Here is a 19,736-nt window from a genome sequence, read left to right as displayed (position 1 = left end):
GCAATTGTGTGTGGAAATATTTTGTAAAGTAAAAAAAGACTTCACACATACATATGCATATGCCTACACACATATCTACTTTTTTTTCCCTTACCCTGGCAATTTTTAGTCCATTTAAATTACAATTTATTTACAAGTAAAATGACTACTAGACTTTTTTGTTTGTTTAAAAGCCAATGAGGATGTCACAGATTCGAAGAGATATTCTGAGATGTAAGATATTAAAAAAAATATTTTCTTCCCCAAATCAACAGAATTTTCGATTTTAAAAGAGGAGAACAATTCAAATCTTGCAATAGATTTCAAAGCTTTTACCTTAGGTCTTCAAGTCGTTTGCAACAGCCATACCTCAGACAAGATTCCCAGTTGGGGGGAAATTAAAACACCAGTTGAATGATACCATGCTAGAACTTCATTGTCAGCAACCTCCCTCACATCCAATTTGGGCATGACTTTCACACCTCAAGGGATTGAAAAATGTTTATTTAACTTGTAAAAAATATTTCTTCAGTTATACTGTGTATCTGTATGCCAGCTCTGTTTGACCTTACCATTTACCAACCTGAACTAGTAACTAAATTCAAAAGTATATCTAGCAAAATAAGACTTTAATCTGTATATCCAGCAAAACATGATATTAACCCATGTATCTAAGTGCATTGCCCTGACATACATATACTTTCAACATATAATTTGCATTTTTAGATAATTATACTAAATTATTATTATAATTAAGTATAATTATTATAAATTATACTCTTTGGAAAATAGCTCTGTGCAGTCAAATAGCCAAATTATTATATTGTTCCAAGTCTTAGCCTAAATCAATGTGATGTTGATTATCTAAACCAGAAGACAGGGAACAGAATTATTTTGGTCAGTGAAATGAAATCTTAGTATTTTTTTAAAAATTTTAATATAACTGGTATTCCAGTACAAGTAAATACTAGTTATTTATATGTTACTGTCATAATGTTTATTAAGTACACAGCTCCTAGAAAAAGAGACATCCATCCAACATTAAAATCAGTGCTTTCAGTGGAGAGAAAGAGAACACACAAAACACATAAGTAAACAAAAATAAAACACAAGTCCATTGAATCCGCGATAAGGAAGTACAAAATATTTTACATTGATCCTCCTCTTCACTGACTCCTTCTTAGGCAGAGAAGTCTCCTGATTGGTTGCTGGAACTTGGAATTACTGCAGATCATTATAACCGAATGACCAGAGGGATATGCTGCCATAATATCCTTCACCACAAAGAAGCAATGACTTCCATAAGGAATATTGAATGTCATATTTGCCATGAAGGCACAAAAGTAAGAAATAAAGAAGCAAAAGAATGTTATCACTGTTCTTAATGCATTAATATGGGCTTCAGTCCTGGTGTTTCTGAAACCAGGAGGTCCATTTTGCATCCGATGAGTGTGCTTGTAGAGAGAAATGAATAATATAACAGTGCATATTATAAATATGGTCAGAGGAAATAGTAATGCCAAGTTGACGAGAAGAACTTCATTAATTTGCTTTGTGTTGAGTTTAATCCTCTTAGCTGTGACATTCCCGAGGACATCAATATCCACAATTTTAGGGTAATCCACCTTGACACACAGCGCTGCAATGTTCATAGAGGTCAGCAGGCTTCCCAGGAGCATCCAAGGCATTAACTTTGAGATCCTGACTTTCAGCCAAAGAAAACAGCACTGGGTGAAGCCTGTTACCTTGAGGCAGTAAAATAAAGAGAGACAGGTGGCAAACCAGAGACTGACAGAGCTGAAAAACATCCAAAAAAGCAGCATTGGTGTGCCATAGATTTTTGTGCTATAAAAGCGTGGAAAGAACACTGAGAAAAAACCTTGTACCATTAACACAGTCTGTAGACCAAATCTAGACATCCCGATACATACGAACAGGAGTTGCATGGGTGTTAGCTTTCTGCTTTTGACCAATTCATTACAGTTGATGATTATAAGAAATCCATTTACTGTAACCCCTGTAATAAATTCTGCAGACATGATGATAACATGTGGAATAACTGACAAAGAGATCATGTTTCCTACCACAAATCTTAGCTTTTCCTTGTGGACAGTGTTCCACACTTCCTCCAGACGATCTTGCAGATAGGAAGCATACAGCATTGAGAAATGTGACCCTCCGCCAACTCCTGGGTCATAAGCAGAGTGGATCTAGAGTCTACACTAGACTTCTTCCTTAAGGAAGAGAATCAGAGGCAGTAGTTTTTAAATCTGATGCCCTTCATTCAAAATGGTGGGAATGCAAATCCAAAGATTTGAATGATGGTAAAGTATTCCAATTACATCCTAGCAAAAACTGTCATGTTGACATTATTCAGTTCTCACAATTACTCAATTATATAAAAAATCTGATTATAAATGTTTTATTTAGGTTACTACTATTTTCTTTTCATTTTTTCCAAATGCCACATTCTTGGGACAGACAACAATTTCTTATTATTGGCACAAGTATCCACTCTTCGATGTGGCTCTTTCTTCAGTACACTTTTTTCCTGTTAATACTGGTTCTAAGACACTTTAAATGAATTCTTCCTGACCCTTCCTCACCCAACCCCAGCCCTCCAAAAAGCAATTAATTTTTTTCTCCAGAATTGAACATTATTTCCTGGGACTTAACTTTGTAAAGAATCCTTCATTACCCTAAATGATTTCTCATATTTTCAGTCTTCTTGGTAGAACTGTGACCTAAGGGTCAGCAAACCCCAGTGATAAAAGTAGTGTGCAATTTATTCATATGCTTATGTGCTCATGCTGAAGATCATCATTTCAAAAGATAGATGGTACAGAAACTTAAAGCCAACAGCAGAGAGTGTAATTGCATACACGTTAAATTTATTTTTCTCCCTTTTTACAAAGAGATGTCATATAACCTTGTTGAGCTTTAGTTACAGCACATGTAAAACATAAATAAATCATCACTGGGCTGTGCTTTTGCTTCTGTTAGGCCCATACTGTTTCTGCCCTTTATTGTGCCCATCTTTGAGTGAAATATTCCCTTGGTATCTCTAGTTTTCTTGAAGAGATCTATAGTCTTTCCCATTCTATTGTTTTCCTCTATTTCTTTGCATTGATTGCTGGGGAAGGCTTTCTTATCTCTCCTTGCTATTCTTTGGAACTCTGCATTCAGCTGGGTTTATCTTTCCTTTTTTCCTTTGCCTTTATTTTCTCTTCTTTTCTCAGCTATTTGTAAGGCCTCCTCAGACAACCATTCTGCCTTTTTGCATTTCTTTTTCTTGGGGATGGTCTTGATCACTGCCTCCTGTACAATGTCACAAACCTCTGTTCATAGTTCTTGGTTAGAACTGGAACATGGACATGAAACGGTTAGACGTGGAACAACAAACTGGTTCCAAATTGGGAAAGGTGTATGTCAAGGCTGTCAATTGTCAACTTGCTTATTTAACTTATATGCCTAGTACATCATGAGAAATGCTGGATTGGATGAAGCACAAGCTGGAATCAAGATTGCCAGGAGAAATATCAATAACCTCAGATACTCAGATGACACCACTCTTATGGCAGAAAGCAAAGAGGAACTAAAGGGCCTCTTGAAGAAAGTGAAAGAAGAGAATGAAAAAAACTGGCTTAAAACTCAACATTCAAAAAAACGAAGATCATGGCACCCAGTCCAATAATTTCATGGCAAACAGATGGGGAAACAAGGGAAACAGTGACAGACTTTACTGTCTTGGGCTCCAAAATCACTGCAGATGGTGACTACAGCCATGAAATTAAAAGTGTTTGCTTCTTGGAAGAAAAGCTATGACCAAACTAGATAGCATATTAAAAAGCAGAGACATTACTTTGCCAACAAAAGTTTATCTAGTTAAAGCTGTGGTTTTTCCAGTAATCATGTATGAATGTGAGAGTTGGACCATAAAGAAAGCTGAGCACCAAAGAATTGATGCTTTTGAACTGTGGTGTTGGAGAAGACTCTTGAAAGTCCCTTGGACTGCAAGGAGATCAACCCAGTTAATCTTAAAGGAGATCAGTCCTGACTATTCATTGGAAGGACACTTGCTGAAGCCCACCTGATGTGAGGAGCCAACTCAATGGAAAAAACCCTGATGCTGGGAAAGACTGAAGGCAGGAGAAGAGGATGACAGAGGATGAGATGGCTGGATGGCATCACTAGCTTGATGGACATGAGTTTGAGCAAGCTCTAGGAGTTGGTGATGGACAGGGAGGCCTGGCATGCTGCAGTTCATGGGGTCGCAGAGAGTCAGACAAGACTGAGACCAAACTGAACTGAACTGTGCTGTGCTTAGTCATGTCTGACTCTCTGTGATCCCATGGACTGTGGCCCACCAGGCTCCTCTGTCCATGGGGATGCTCCAGGTAAGACACTGGAGTGGGTTGCCTTGCCCTCTTGCAGGGGATCTTCCCAGTCCAGGGATCTTACCCAGGTCTCCTGCATTGCAAGTGGATTCTTTACTGTCTGAGCTACTAGGGAGGCCCAAATCAGTATTACCTCATAACTGTTTGGTTATGGGGCTCAAACTGTTTAGTTCAATGGCTGGGTCATACTAAGTACTCAACATATATTAACTACTTATTAATACTATCAGTTCAGTTCAGTTCAGTCGCTCAGTCATGTCTGACTCTTTGAGACCCCATGAACCACAGTATGCCAGGCCTCCCTGTCCACCACCAACTCCCAGAGTTCACCCAAACCCACATCCATAGAGTCGATGATGCCATCCAACCATCTCATCCTCTGTTGTCCCCTTCTCCTCCTGCCCTCAGTCTTTCCCAGCACTGGTGTCTTTTCAAATGAGTCAGCTCTTCGCATGAGGTGGCCAAAGTACTGGAGTTTCAGCTTTAGCATCATTCCTTCCAAAGAAATCCCAGGACTGATCTCCATTATAATGGACTGGTTGGATCTCCTTACAGTCCAAGGGACTCTCAAGAGTCTTCTCCAACACCACAGTTCAAAAGCATCAAATGTCTTCTTATTGTATTTACCTCAGCAAAAAAATAAAAACCTGATTCTGTTAACATTTTTAATAAGACAGTTAAAATGCTTTCAATAAGAAATAAGATTATAAGAGTATAGAAAATAAAAGAAGTATAGCACTGGATTTGCCACCCACTGTACAACATCATTCATGGTTTTACTAGCCCATAAACGCATCTTCAGAGCCACCTGTGTGACATTCCCCAGACACCTCCAGGTGACCTCCCCACACATCTTCTATACACCACAGATATCCAAAATGTAGTAAGATGTATCCCATCTTTATCTCTTCTAAAAGGCTGGTTTTGTGACCCATATATCAGTTTCCCTTTAGTGTCTGAATTTGTAATCTTTCTTGTCTATAAACCATGACTGTCCAGTGAATAGTATTTGCCTTGCTTGGTGACGGCGCAGTGGTAAAGAGTCCACCTGCTAATTCAGGAGATGCAGGAGATGCAAGTTCGATCCCTGGGTCAGGAAGATCCCCTGGAATAGGAAATGGCAACCCACCAGTATTCTTGCTTGGGAAAACCCATGGACAGAGGAGCCTGGTGGGGCTGTAGTCCCTGGGGTCATATAGAGTCAGATATGATGGAGCATGCATGCAGACATGACCCTAAGGTCTATTCCCAATTCTAGGTACAGGTGAAGAAGCTTCTTCTCAATTCCAAACTCTAGACCAGAATCAAGGTTCTGGGAAGAAGAAGAAGAAACAGGATTTGTACATTTCATAACTTGATGTCCTAAGTCACCTGAGACTGAGTTACAACTATTGAGTGACTGCATTTAAAAGTTTCTGATAACTGAGTGTTCAAATACTATGGAACTCTAAGGAATCTGGTCTTAGTCAAAATAAAAAGTCAAGCAATCGTAGCCTTCCATTAACAAAAAGTTTTTTTAATTAATATTTTGTTATGATTGTATTTCACTGAATGAATTTGTTGAATTAAGTGATGTACAATAATTTGGCATGTACCTAATCAGTCAGATGATATTTATATGACAACTTAACTAAGTAATGTTAACTAAAAAATGTGACTATCAGGGTAATTTTTTTTGTTGTTGTTATAATAGATGTTCATTGTTCTTTGAGGATATTGTTGCAAGGCATTATGAAAATGGTATATGATCATGGCCAAAATGTATTCTATTCTAGTGCAGCAATGGGGATCTTTTATATATCAGATATCTTCACAACAATAACCGGTATTTGGGGAGACAACAATCATACTATCTTCTTCATTCCCTGTTATCCCTTTTCTGTGGTTGTTTCTCTCAATTTCCATAGTAAAGTAGGGTAGTAAAATATAGACCAATATATGGAAACTCTTGTTAGTCAAAACAATTAACAAAGTTGATTTTAATCAAGGTTAATTTGTTGTAATTATGATTAAGTACAATTGTAATCATATTTACAAAAAGAACTTCTTTTTAAAAATATTGCATATTTATAACAGCTACCTCAGAATGCACATCTGTCACAGAGACATAAAATCTTAAGATAATATAAAATCACAAAGAACATTTTAGGGGTAGGTTTTTTGAATCACACTTAATAGATAAAGATGTAATTTATAATCTGGAATCTATTCTTGTTGAGTGTCCAACTGCTTTAAAAATTTTTGCTGAGTTAGTTTTAAACAACCTTGCTTTTGTCACATTTTCACAGGTATATCTGGCAGTCTGATTTGTGGGTTATATGAATTTGTTAAATAATTTATTTCATTTTGAAATCCTGGATTACAGCTCTAATTTGCCTCTCTAAATACTGCATTACTTAATTGAATACAAAGCTTGGATATTCCAAGGACTATTCTAAAAGTATAATTGGCATTCAACTACCCTTTTGCTGGCTTGTATTTGCATTCGTGATTTTCCTGTCATATGTGAATTGCTTTGCATGTGCCCTTATTGAACTCTGTTTTGGAAGGAGAATTTTAGAGAAGAGCTTTCTTAGATCTGGGGAAAGTTCACGGCGAGTGAGACAGTGTTGAAATTAGTAATTTATAAGTTTGTTTATAGATCTTGGAAAGGCAGTGGTCAAATGGTAAAACTTTGAAAGTTTTACTAAAAAAAATAGATTTCTTTGAAAAGAGAAATAATAGTATCTACCAAGAGACATTGGGTACTTATGATTCATTAGGAAAATTTCAGAATTTTCAAATTAAACAATCTCTGAAAGTTTTACTAAAAAAATAGATTTCTTTGAAAAGAGAAATAACATTATCTACCAAGAGACATTGGATATTTACGATTCATTAGGAGAATTTCAGTTTAGTCACCTTCTAGTAAATACATATGCTTCTAAATGCTCATGCGAACCTTGCAAACTAGTGCACTTTCAGTGAAACTTTTTGTGTGTTTGCTTGCTTTGCTTTTGCTTTGAACAACATGGTAAGAGTCACTTGATTCTAAGATGATGTTCATAAATAGCTTCTAAAACTAGAGCAAACTTTAAATAATGTTATTACCAGTAGGTGTTTCCCATGCACAGAGATCAGTTTATTCTGTTCTCATTGGCTATAACTGTACAGATGTCTGAATTTTTATAGCAAGAACATTGATGCCTTGTTCTCTCATTAGCAGCCTTTGGGCACAGTTTCCTTGCTGAGGCCAAACTTGACTCACTAGAGAAGCAATATTTTAGAGTCTATGAAATATGTCTTCATGTCATTCAAATGTTCAGTGTAGTTTCTATTTTATGTTGGATTGATTTTACTAGTCTAATGGGTTGTCTATGTGGATTTCTATTTTGAAGTCAAATTTTAAAATTTAGTTTCTGAATTCCTTCCCCGAGTTTCCAGAATAATATTAAGTATCAGGTGAGTGAAGAAGAATCCAAATTGGGTGAGCATAAGGCTAATAATCCAAGCCACCAAAATTTCTCCATATGTGTTATACTGCACTCAGGAGGTTAGTCTCTGAAAAAAACAGACCAAATTTAAATAATAGAAATTAAGGAAATTTGCTAATTGTATTCAGATCTGACAATAATATTTAACTTGCCATAAGACTGACAAACATCTATTTTATTTTAAAAATACATTCTAATGCATGTAAGAATTAAAGATATTAAAATTTAAAAAAAAATAAAAAAAAATAAAAATACATTCTAGGCATTATTCTGCATGCGCGCATGCATGCTCAGTCATTTTCGACTCTGTGACCCTTTGGACTGTAGCCCACCAGCCTCCACTGTCGGTAGGAATTTTCAGGCAAGAAGACTGGAGGGGACTGCCATTTCCACCTACAGGGATCTTCCTGACCCAGGGATAGAACATGCATCTTCTGCATCTCCTGTATTGCAGGCATGTTTACCTGCTGAGCCATTGGGGAATACTTATTCTCATTTAATTCTTACTGAGAAACTATGGAATTGTTTGATGAACAGAGCGAAGTCACAGTTTTGAAACTTCAGGAGAGTGTAAATAAGGATTTGAATACAGGTGGTCAGCTTCTGTCCAGAGCCCATATTATTGACCAAAAAACGACATCATATTCAGGTTGGGATACTTTGCTTGACAAAAATCATCAGAAAATATATGTTAAATCACATGGAGAATCACAGTTTAACAGCCATCCACATATACATTGGTAGGGAAGACTTAATAAAATCCATCTGTTTAAGATCACACTGGTGGAATGATAAAGTCAGAGACCCTGGATTATTAACATATCTGACTGCATCTGGATGTCATGGGACTAAGGCAGCAAATAGCAAATACAATCTAGTAGTAAGCACTCAATAAATATCGTTTCTGAATTTTTCTATGGAAGATGAGACAAGACTTGGTTCCGGAATGGTAGAGAATTTCTTAGGATTCAGAAAAACCTTATTGGAAGAAGAAAGGGATCAGATACCATCACAAAAATCCACACTTTATAGAGAAGGGTATTTTGGAATCCTAAAAATTAAGCGACTTATTCAAGCTTCAAATGAGTAAAAACTGACAGAACTAGTATAGGCAGTTTCAATTTTCCTAGCTTACCTTTGCTCAAAGGCAAAATGAGTGCATGGGGAAAAAATGAATTATCTACAATTTTGACTTTGTCAACATTTTCTGCCCAAAGTTGGAAAGTTTCTTGCAGAACCCTGAAATAATTGAGCTGCCTCTGCATGAGCAATGTCCCATGTAGGACAGATAGATAGAGAATAAGATTTAATGATGCACTGATTAATACACTGGATTAATATCCAGTTTTTGAGCTAACTCTTCTCAACTTACCCCACCCTAGCCTAGTTACAATGTTTATTATAATTCTACTTTGATGGTCTTTCTATGTGCAAATTATAATTTGTATCTCAGAGAATCAGTGAATGAGGAGGTAGAGAAGAGCTCAGTTTCTCAGAGAGACTATGTAGTTAAGGATTTCTCTATCTCCTTATCACATGACTAAAATTCAACTTTCACTGTGACATGAGAGAGTTTAAACCAACAGGAAATTAATGATGCAATACTTTTGAAAATTGCATAAAAATGCAAAAGGTAAATAATTGCTATGCACTGGTTGAATATGATATATATGTATCTATGAAAGAATAGAGGAAAATTTGGGAAAGGGACATTTTAATTTTTTCATTGGAACTGAGCAAATGTTAAATAACATAATAGAAGCTGACCAAAGAAGAAAGGCTTAGTTTAAAAGTCAGAGAGAAGTAATTAGAATGGTGTACTGTTAAAAGTAAGACACAAGCATTCTATTATATCTCTATCCTGAAATGGATTGTAGCCCACCTTCAGATGTATAACATTCCTTAGTAACACACATGTAACCAGGAAAAGTAGCTGACAGCAGAAAATATGGTAATAAAAATAAGTGTACTCTCCCAAGTTAAGATGTTATAAAATAATTTATGAGAGAGTAAGAGGTATATCGAAAAAGCAAGAGAGTTCCAGAAAAACATCTATTTCTGCTTTATTGACTATGCCAAAGCCTTTGACTGTGTGGATCACAATAAACTGTGGAAAATTCTGAAAGAGATGGGAATACCAGACCACCTGACCTGCCTCTTGAGAAATCTGTATGCAGGTCAGGAAGCAACAGTTAGAACTGGACATGGAACAACAGACTGGTTCCAAATAGGAAAAGGAGTACGTCAAGGCTGTATATTGTCACCCTGCTTATTTAACTTATATGCAGAGTACATCATGAGAAACGCTGGACTGGAAGAAGCACAAGCTGGAATCAAGACTGCTGGGAGAAATATCAATAATCTCAGATATGCAGATGAGACCACCCTTATGGCAGAAAGTGAAGAGGAACTAAACAGCCTCTTGAAGAAAGTGAAAGAGGAGAATGAAAAAGTTGGCTTTAAGCTCAACATTCAGAAAATGAAGATCATGGCATCTGGTCCCATCACTTCATGGGAAATAGATGGGGAAACAGTGGAAACAGTGTCAGAGTTTATTTTTGGGGGCTCCAAAATCACTGCAGATGGTGACTGCAGCCATGAAATTAAAAGATGCTTACTCCTTGGAAGGAAAGTTATGACCAATCTAGACAGCATATTCAAAAGGAGAGATATTACTTTGCCAACAAAGGTCCATCTAGTCAAAGCTATGGTTTTTCCAGTAGTCATGTATGGATGTGAGAATTGGACTGTGAAGAAAGCTGAGAGCTGAAGAATTGATGCTTTTGAACTGTGGTGTTGGAGAATACTGTTGAGAGTCCCTTGGACTGCAAGGAGATCCAACCAGTCCATTCTAAAGGAGATCGGTCCTGGGTGTTCTTTGGAAGGACTGATGCTAAAGCTGAAACTCCAGTACTTTGGCCACCTCATGTGAAGAGTTGACTCATTGGAAATACTCTGATGCTGGGAGGGATTAGGGGCAGGAGGAGAAGGGGATGACAGAGGATGAGATGGCTGGATTGCATCTCCGACTCGCTGGATGTGAGTTTGAGTGAAGTCTGGGAGTTGGTGATGGACAGGGAGGCCTGCCGTGCTGCGATTCATGGGGTCACATAGAGTTGGACATGACTGAGTGACTGATCTGAACTAAACTGAAGAGGTGTATAAATTAAATAATACATTTTCTACCAAAATAATGAGTGCAAAAAGCTCATTTAATTTTTAAATTTTTCTGATAATTTTAAAAGTTAGAATTACCTCTTTTGAAAATAGAGATAGGAAACTACATCTTCAGATATTAGATAACTTACCTAAATTTAACCAGACAATCCATGATCAAGCTAGAAACATATTTTGATTTCCATATACACAAATGGATATATTCCAGGCACATAAGTCACATTTTCTACATTGTTGAGAGATTTCATATTCTGAAATACAAAAAGAATACAACTCCAAATCATAGTTTAGAACACAATAAAAAATAAAAATAAATCATGCAAAGTTGGTATTATTTAGCCCATTTTGAAGACCAGATTGTTTCAAATTTAAATAAACATAAAGTGTTTAGATATTTTGACAGTGATCTGTGCTTTCTCTGAGTGTTTTTTTAATATTCATTTTTAAAATATTTATTTCACATATGAAGTGCTCCTATTCCAACATGAGACTCTGCTATACCTTTATATTTCTGGAGGTGCTCTGGACTCAAAAAGAAAAGCAATAGCAATTTGTTGGAAAATGACATATTTGTTACTATTTTCCTGATCTTCTCAAGGATAAATTATTAAAAGAAAAGATTTGTAGCAACTAGGAACCAATCATTAATCAGTTAAAACTCCAACACCATCATTTATCCTCTTTAGCTTCAGTATGTTAGTTTGGGCTGTCCATGATCCAAGATCAATTTCTGTTCTTTGTTGTTGTTGTTTTTTTAATGTCCTTTGCTTAAGAGAGATATCAAAAGCTTAATCAAACAGTATTTTTCCTTGTCTGAGATACAGCTGATGTTACCTGCAGACAACATTTGTAGAAAATAAGAAGCTCTGTGTTCAATTTTGGTGATACTGACATTTCAGAGCTCTTGATGAAGTGGCAATATATGAGCCTTTCAGAAGGTCACATCAAGTAGTCCATCTATAGCAGATAAAAAAGGAGCACAAACCTTCCTTGATTTACATATGGATGTAATCATGTGGGCCTTTTGTGCCAACTAAAAGAAAAAATAGTTTGCATTAAGCAGTATGTGTAAATTGAGCTTTACTCCAAAAGGTATTCACATATAAAAAGGCCATCACTTCTAGGAGACATTATTTCTTCTGAATCTGAAATATCAAACTAGTATACTTATGACTGGGCTTCCATGGTGGCTCAGTGGTAAAAAAAAAAAAATCCACCTGTCAACGCAGGAGACGTGGGTTTGGTCCTTGGCTGGGGAAGATCCCCTGGAGAAGGAAATGACAACCCACTCCAGTATTCTTGCCCCGGAAATCCCATGGACAGAGGAGCCTGGAGGGTTACAGTCTGTGGAGTCTCAAAAGAGTCAGATACAACTTAGCGACTAAACAGCAACAACAAATATTTAAGACTGTGACATCCAAACACTAGTGAATGTAAGAGAAATGTTTCCTTTTCTAAGATTACATGCATAGTATATTTGTGTACATGTGTATAGGGCTGCCGTCTATGGGGTCGCACAGAGTCAGACACAACTGAAGCGACTTAGAAGCAGCAGCAGCAGCAGTATAGCAATATGTATTTATAATATTTAGGTCATTCTACTGACTCTGTCCCTTGGAAATAAAAGATTCTAGAAACAAGTTAACCAGTTGATTCTAAATTTTGAAGACTGGATTTTTGGAATTGAAATTTTCATTTGGGCTAGATGTGTGTTGCTTCTTTTAAACGCATATGTTCCGATTCTCTAACATTTGGTGATCATGTTGCTGATAATAGGTAGAAGAAAAGGGGAGGGCGGAAATTCTTGAGAGACGTTTCTTTATGTATTTAGGTCAGCACAGTTCCCTCTCTAAATGAAGAAGAGTATATGTTCATTCACTGTAAACCTTACAAATGACATACCAGTGACAACTTTGTATCAGAATCAGCTAAATGTTAGCAGTAGCCAATCAAATAAGTATGATTAATTATAAAGTGAGCCTATTTTTTCTGGGAAGTTTAAGAATAGATGTTAGAAAGGTAACTCAATATAACCATGGATTCTATTACATAATTCTTCTGTAAAAATGAAAACAGAATCTTTGAGTAGTGTCTCTTTTTCTATCATTTTAATTAATTATGTGGTTGTTGGCATCTAAAGTATTAACCCTGTAGTTGCACATTTTGGATTAAGATTGACATCACATTTAGCTTGAGAAATAAGCATCGAAACCTGTGATAGCCTTTATGCAGTTCAACAGGTGTCAGCATGTGAACTGATATGAACGTGTCCTACTGCTTTCCAGAGTCCAAATCAGATTCCCTTCTACCTTGATCTGTCTCCCAAGTGATCCCTGACATAAACAAATTACTCATGAAGAAATCTCAGTATTTTGGCATAAATTATGAGAACACTTGAGCACTTTTCTAGCTGGCAGTGTCTTGAATGAATACTAAAATCTTCAGTGATGGCTGGGCATAGTTCTTAAAATGGAAGCCCTATTATCCATCATTAAATGAAGTGAAGTGAAGTGAAGTGAAAGTCACTCAGTCGTGTCCGACTCTTTGCAACCCCATGGACTATACAGTCCATGGAATCCTCCAGGGCAGAATACTGGAGTGGAAGCCCTTTCCCTTCCGATCTTCCCAACCCAGGGATTGAACCCAGGTGTCTCCTGCATTGGATTCTTTACCAGCTGATCCACCAGGGAAGCCCTATTATCATTAAATTTTTTTTTTGTCAAATACTGTATAGATGAATGATTAATCTAGGTCTAGGATCACAGTTGCACAACTTTCAAGACTTTTATATTGTTTTTCTTTTGAAAAGGATGCAGTTGCTATAAACACTGACCATACATTTATTATAAGAAGGGTTCTGCATGACACATATAGCATGAATTGACAACCCATTGATGTCGTAGATTACTTTTCATCCCATTAGACTGGAAAATGATCTTCCAAACCTCCAACAGGTAACTAAAATTTTATAGTACATTCAAATAATAATTAACCATTCTTAAGTTGTTTCTAATTCTTGATAAGTAATACTAACCAGAACATCTTTGCATTTGATTTCATTTCTAATTACCTCCTTAGATGGGGATGTAAGAGTGGACCAAAGTATATGACCATTTTTAAGTTCATGTTATGTATTGCCATATGGTTTCCAGAGAAATTCTATCAGTTTACATCCCATCAGCATAATATGAGAGTTTCTGTTTCCTATACATCTCCCAGCTTTTTACGTAAAAATGTACTGTTTGTACTAACGATAAAATTACATTTGATAGTACATTTGATAAAAATGTACTAATTTGATAGAGAAAACGGCATTTGATTTTTATTTGCATTTTTATATGAACTTTTCTAGATATATGCATGCCCCACTCAACTTTTCTGTGACTCACCTATTTATATCTATTGCCTTTTTTATTTTAAATTAAAGGGGAATTTCTTTCATCTTTATGCTTTAAACACTTTCCTAATGAGAAAGGCAAACAATTCTATATATGCAATTAAAGTCATAATATACTTATAACTTCTTGCATCATTTTTAAAAGCATTTCTAATAGGAACACTTTAATTTAGCTATTATGCATTTTACTTTTTAATCTCCCTTGATATATTTTAATACATCATCTACGAATGGAGCCCAGAGTACACTGGAAATTTCCTGGTAAGTATGAGAGAGATCCTTACTAGTGGTAACATACTCTGCCAAGAGTTTAGGCTCTTCTTGGTTATTTGGGCCATGTTTACCTAGATCGTTATAGACTGATGAAGTAAGCAATTGTTTCATCCAATTCCTTTAGGCACATTTCACTGTTTGTGAATATGAGAGAATAGAGATTATTTTTAAAGATGGAATTTATTTTATTTCCTTGTAATGTTCATCCCTTGGGTAAGGGTCCTTCAAATTAGTATTTAAAATTATTTCTTACTTATCTAAAGATTTCATTAAATTCTTATATTAAATCAATAGTTTATCATTCTTAGGTGAAAACCATGTTGCTAGTCAGTCAGAATGAAGATCAAATGAAAATGTTAGGTGGGGCAGCAAAGTCATCTACATATACATCACTACAAATTGAGTGAACTGAACATCTTAAGTAAACCATAAAGCTTATGTCAAAAATCTGTGTTTTTTTAAATTTGCAAATATAGTCTCACTGTTCTGTGGACTTTATTAATAAGAACTACTTACAGTCTGATCTTTTGAAATGTCTCACATTAAGAACTTACTGAATTAAGCCATCTGAATATTTTCTACTCATTCCAGGCAGTGGACTTGTGAATAAGTTACAGAGAAATCATAAAATGCTCTAAGCTATTTCAATTGGTTTTAACCAGTCTTCTCATATAGCAGACATCAGATAATTTCACAATATTAAAATCACACATCATTCAATGTGATAAAAGGAAAATGGAAATTTTTTCTCCCAATAAATCTGAATTTTAATAGTATTTTTTCTTGGATGAAGTACATACATATTTTATGAAGGGCAAAATTACCATTCAAACTTAAACTTTTTTAAAGGACTTACAATGTGGTCAAAACTTTTTTTTTAAGCTCTAATTATTTATCTCAAATGAAGTAACTCAGAAAATGTGTCTGATGAACAAAATTTTCTGAGAAAAATGATATTACTAGCTTATAACAACCGGCCAGACCCAACAGACTGCTCTGTTTTTCATATATAAAGGATTTTGTCTACTTGTACTCTCATTTCTGGCTATTCTGATTGAATTCTTACTGAAAATATCAATAAAACACATATTTTTATTTTCTTAAGAATTTAGATATATATATATATATATTACAACTCTAGATTCTATGTCAAACTATTAGGAAGCCAAAGTTAGCCCCATGAAGGAAGAAAATATAAAAGGTGTCTTATTCACTTAAGAAGAGCAAACAAAGCAAAACAAAACAAAAAACAATACATAATGAAGGCAGTACCTTCTTTAATTAGGAAGATTAAAATGCAACACAGGAAGCTTTTTGCTTTTAAGGTGAATCTCTAAAAATATTACCATAAAAGCTTAAGTCCTGCCTATATATACTGGTAGTTTCCAAACTGTCAGTTTTAACAAGTTAAATATCAGTGAATATCAACAATGTGCTGAAAAGAGAATGAAGAGAAAATTAATGACTGTTGGGAAGTAGGCAACAGAGTGCTGAAAAGTTAAGTTGAAAATATGAACATAGACTATATATGTATACAGGATCTTTAGCAAATGATACACACACCACACAGAAACAGAAAGTAGCATTTCTTATTTTTCAATTAGCCTATTACATTAAGTACAACAAAACGAGTAAACCAGTTCAGGATCCTTTTTTATTTACTTTGAACAGAAATTATTGTTCTTGTTACACAATAATTTGAAACTGAAAGAAAAATGTGTGTCATGAGAGTTTAGTAGTTTTCAGAAATACTAACTGAAACTTTTTGAATACTTCATTTAAGTATTTTCTGTGATATATGATTGGTTTGCAATGAAGGAAGATGGAAATCTACCTTGAATGAAATAAATAATAGTTATACATAAAGTTAATATGAAAATTCAGCTGGATACAGACACTCATGATCTCCCAGGGCTCAAGAATTTTTCTTGGATTAAAGTTTTTCACTTTCTTACACTGCAGATGCCAGCGATATCAATTAGGTATTGAGACCTTTTATATTCTTAGAACTAATGAACTCTATAAACCACTTAGAATCTGAAGTTGATTAGTGAGTTACATACCCAGATTAAGGTCCTTATCCTAAAGGAAAAAAGATATATGTATCGGAAGGTTGCAATAACTGATGTTGAAAACAACTGGTTTTAAACACACACGGCATGGAGATAAAGGAATGGTCATTTATTTATTAGATTCCACTGAGCCACCAGATGAGCCCTCAAAGCAGTGGTGGATCAGTTCAAACTTCCTTTGATCAGGAGTGCATTTACTTATTTCCAAGTTTAACTTCAATTTCAAGTAAGTTTTTAAGACTAATTAATTTAGTTGAATGAGATGTGGTTATAGCATTTTGTCTGATGTATTGAAAAAAAGAAATTTTACCTTAAAAAGGCATTAGCAATGGAAACCAAGACTGGCTTCTAGGGAATACATTTTTCAATCAATTTTTTTCATAGGAAATCATCTAGACATAATGATACCCATTATTTGATTATAAAAACAGCTTTTTGGTTTCATATAATGTAAATTCAGAATATTTATCATGTTCAATAAGCACTGTGGCACAGTGGATTTATTGTGCCCCCAGTTAATTTGGATTTCTGACTGTTTTCTGATTAACTGACACATTATTGATCTATTGGGATGAACTGCACTTAAAAATAAGAATACTTCTTGTGTCTTTGTTTATAAGAAATCTCATTTTAATATTTCATGTATATGTTTTTGAAATTGTTCTAGTTATAATAATTTTTAGGATATGTATAGAAAGACAAAAATACACATCTTCTTAGTTATCTTTGGGTCATAATTTATCACCAAAATACAGATATTTTTACGATTAATTATTGTATTGTTCTTTCATAGATAATACAAGAATATTATTGTAACTTTTACATTAGTAACTAGGTTATATAATAAAATAACTAAATCTGTGAAGTAATAAAAGAGATTATTAAATAATGTTTAAAATTGTTTAAATGGCATATTTACAAAGATAAAATCATGTACTATAGTTTTAAATCCAATTTATCTAATCTATATTTTGTTATCAAGGTAGTCTGTATATACAGAATGACACATTTACATGGCGGAGGGGTTGTAGTTCCTGCTGTGTCTTCTTCGACATTAAATCACCATAGTGTAGGTAAATGTAGGTTTTGTTCTATGTAAATAAGTGAGATGATGGGTCTTTTTACTAATCCATATTTACATGTATTATCCAGATTTTCACTGTTGACAGTGAATCTTGTTAATAGCCATGGTGTTTTATGGAAATGTATGTTGAAAAGTTAAATACCATGTAAACATAGGGATCAGTCCTGGGTGTTTATCGGAAGGACTGATGCTAAAGCTGAAACTCCAATACTTTGGCCATCTCACGCAAAGAGTTGACTCATTGGAAAAGACTCTGATGCTGGGAGGGATTGGGGGCAGGAGAAGGGGACAACAGAGGATGAGATGGCTGGATGGCATCACTGACTCGATGGACATGAGTTTGAGCAGACTCCGGGAGTTGGTAATGGACAGGGAGGCCTGGAGTGCTGCGATTCATGAGGTCACAAAGAGTCGGACACAACTGAGTGACTGAACTGAACTGAACTGAATGTAAATATGTTATAATTTAAAGAGTAATCCAGTAAGCTGAAATACTTAATGTTTGATATGGGAAGAGATCTCTTTACTTGCTCAAATGTTCATTAAGTTGTATAGATGCTTAGTGTCACACAGCTCAATGTCTGTGAAGAGTTAACAGCTTTAGGTGAGGGAGAAATTTCAGGACACCAGCTTTTAAAAAATAAAACACAACTTTCCAGGCAGAAGTAGATTTACCAAAAGCCAATGAAACAGAAGTTTCAGGGCCTCTTATTATCACTGGCTATTTACTTCCAAGGCCTTGTAAGAGACCATGGCAATGTGTGTGAACACAGGTTTTTTGGTAACTTGTAAAAGCAAAATATTTTATCTGCAATTTACTGGCTTCCCTTCACTTTGTTTTCTTTGTGAAAGTTAAGAAAGTGGAAGTGTTTTCTTTGTACTTTCCTCATTTTAAGTGGGACTGGAGTGGCGCAGCAATTTGTGAGATATGTCTAAAAACAAGTTGAGTTGGTGATGCACTGAGATTAAGTTTAATATGGTATAGTTATGTGATCCACAGTCTCTTACATGAATAGTTACATAAGAGCTAGCTGTCTCTGTGTAGGAATGGCTTTCTACCATCCATCATACCAATTCGGCTGGTGTCATTATCAGATGTCCAAACTCCTTCTGCTTCCTACATTCCTTGGGGCAAGGACTAGCAACTTTATTTGGAAAGCCAGCAGACCAAGAAGATGGTGGACTGGTGTCCCAAAGAACCATCTTGTGTGCTGTGCTTAATCGCTCAGTCGTGTCTGACTCTTTGAGACCCCTATGGACTTGGCTCACCAGGCACCTCTGTCCATGGGGATTCTCCAGGCAAGAATACTGGAGTGGGTTTCTATGTGCTACTTCAGGGGATCTTCCCATCCCAGCTAAAATTCAGGCTTCTTTATACTACCAGAGGAGGGGGTGTGGCTGGTTGTTGCAAACTTCTTGGTGCCAGAATCCTTTGTTTTTGTAGCTGTTCATATAGGTTTGGTTACAATCTTGCTGTAAACCTCCAAAAAAACAGTTGTTATTTACTGTTCTACAACTTTCTCTATGAATGGAAAAGTGTTACACCTTTAAAGGTCAGAGCCTTAAGAATGGGCTATCATGCATATTTCAGGTTAAAAGCAACATTCTAGAGAGGTGCAGAGCCAACATGACCAAGCACAGGCAACAGAGCAAAAGGTTTAGAGCTAAAGAAATAGATCCAATATGAAGTCAGATTTTTTCTTCTCTGTTAAATCATGTCACAAGGATATTAGCACCTGAGTCAGAACCTATATAAACATGTCCAACAACATCTAACACTAGAAGTGTAGAAATGGATGAAAAATTGGTCTAAAAATAAACATACTCAAAAGCTAGTCTGTAAAAATTTGACCTAGCTTTATAGCCTACAAACAAAGGAAACAG

At 35.6% G+C, this 19,736-nt stretch overlaps 1 protein-coding gene across 1 annotated transcript; it reads right to left on the bottom strand.

Moving 5' to 3' along the window:
- Positions 1-1,145: 1,145 nt before the first annotated feature.
- On the bottom strand, positions 1,146-2,054 carry LOC138439683 (taste receptor type 2 member 2-like). Its single transcript, XM_069588801.1, has one exon. The coding sequence runs from the start codon at positions 2,052-2,054 to the stop codon at positions 1,146-1,148; it is 909 nt and encodes a 302-aa protein (XP_069444902.1).
- Positions 2,055-19,736: the final 17,682 nt, after the last annotated feature.

Source organism: Ovis canadensis, chromosome 4 (genome assembly GCF_042477335.2).
Source record: "Ovis canadensis isolate MfBH-ARS-UI-01 breed Bighorn chromosome 4, ARS-UI_OviCan_v2, whole genome shotgun sequence".
NCBI lineage: Eukaryota > Metazoa > Chordata > Mammalia > Artiodactyla > Bovidae > Ovis > Ovis canadensis.
Note: the sequence above shows the minus strand (reverse complement) of the source record. Positions and strands in the feature narration are given on the sequence as shown.

What these genes read in the sequence shown, in the direction of transcription:
- LOC138439683 (XM_069588801.1), bottom strand. Translation starts at nt 2,054, where the DNA reads ATGATCTCTTTGTCAGTTATTCCACATGTTATCATCATGTCTGCAGAA.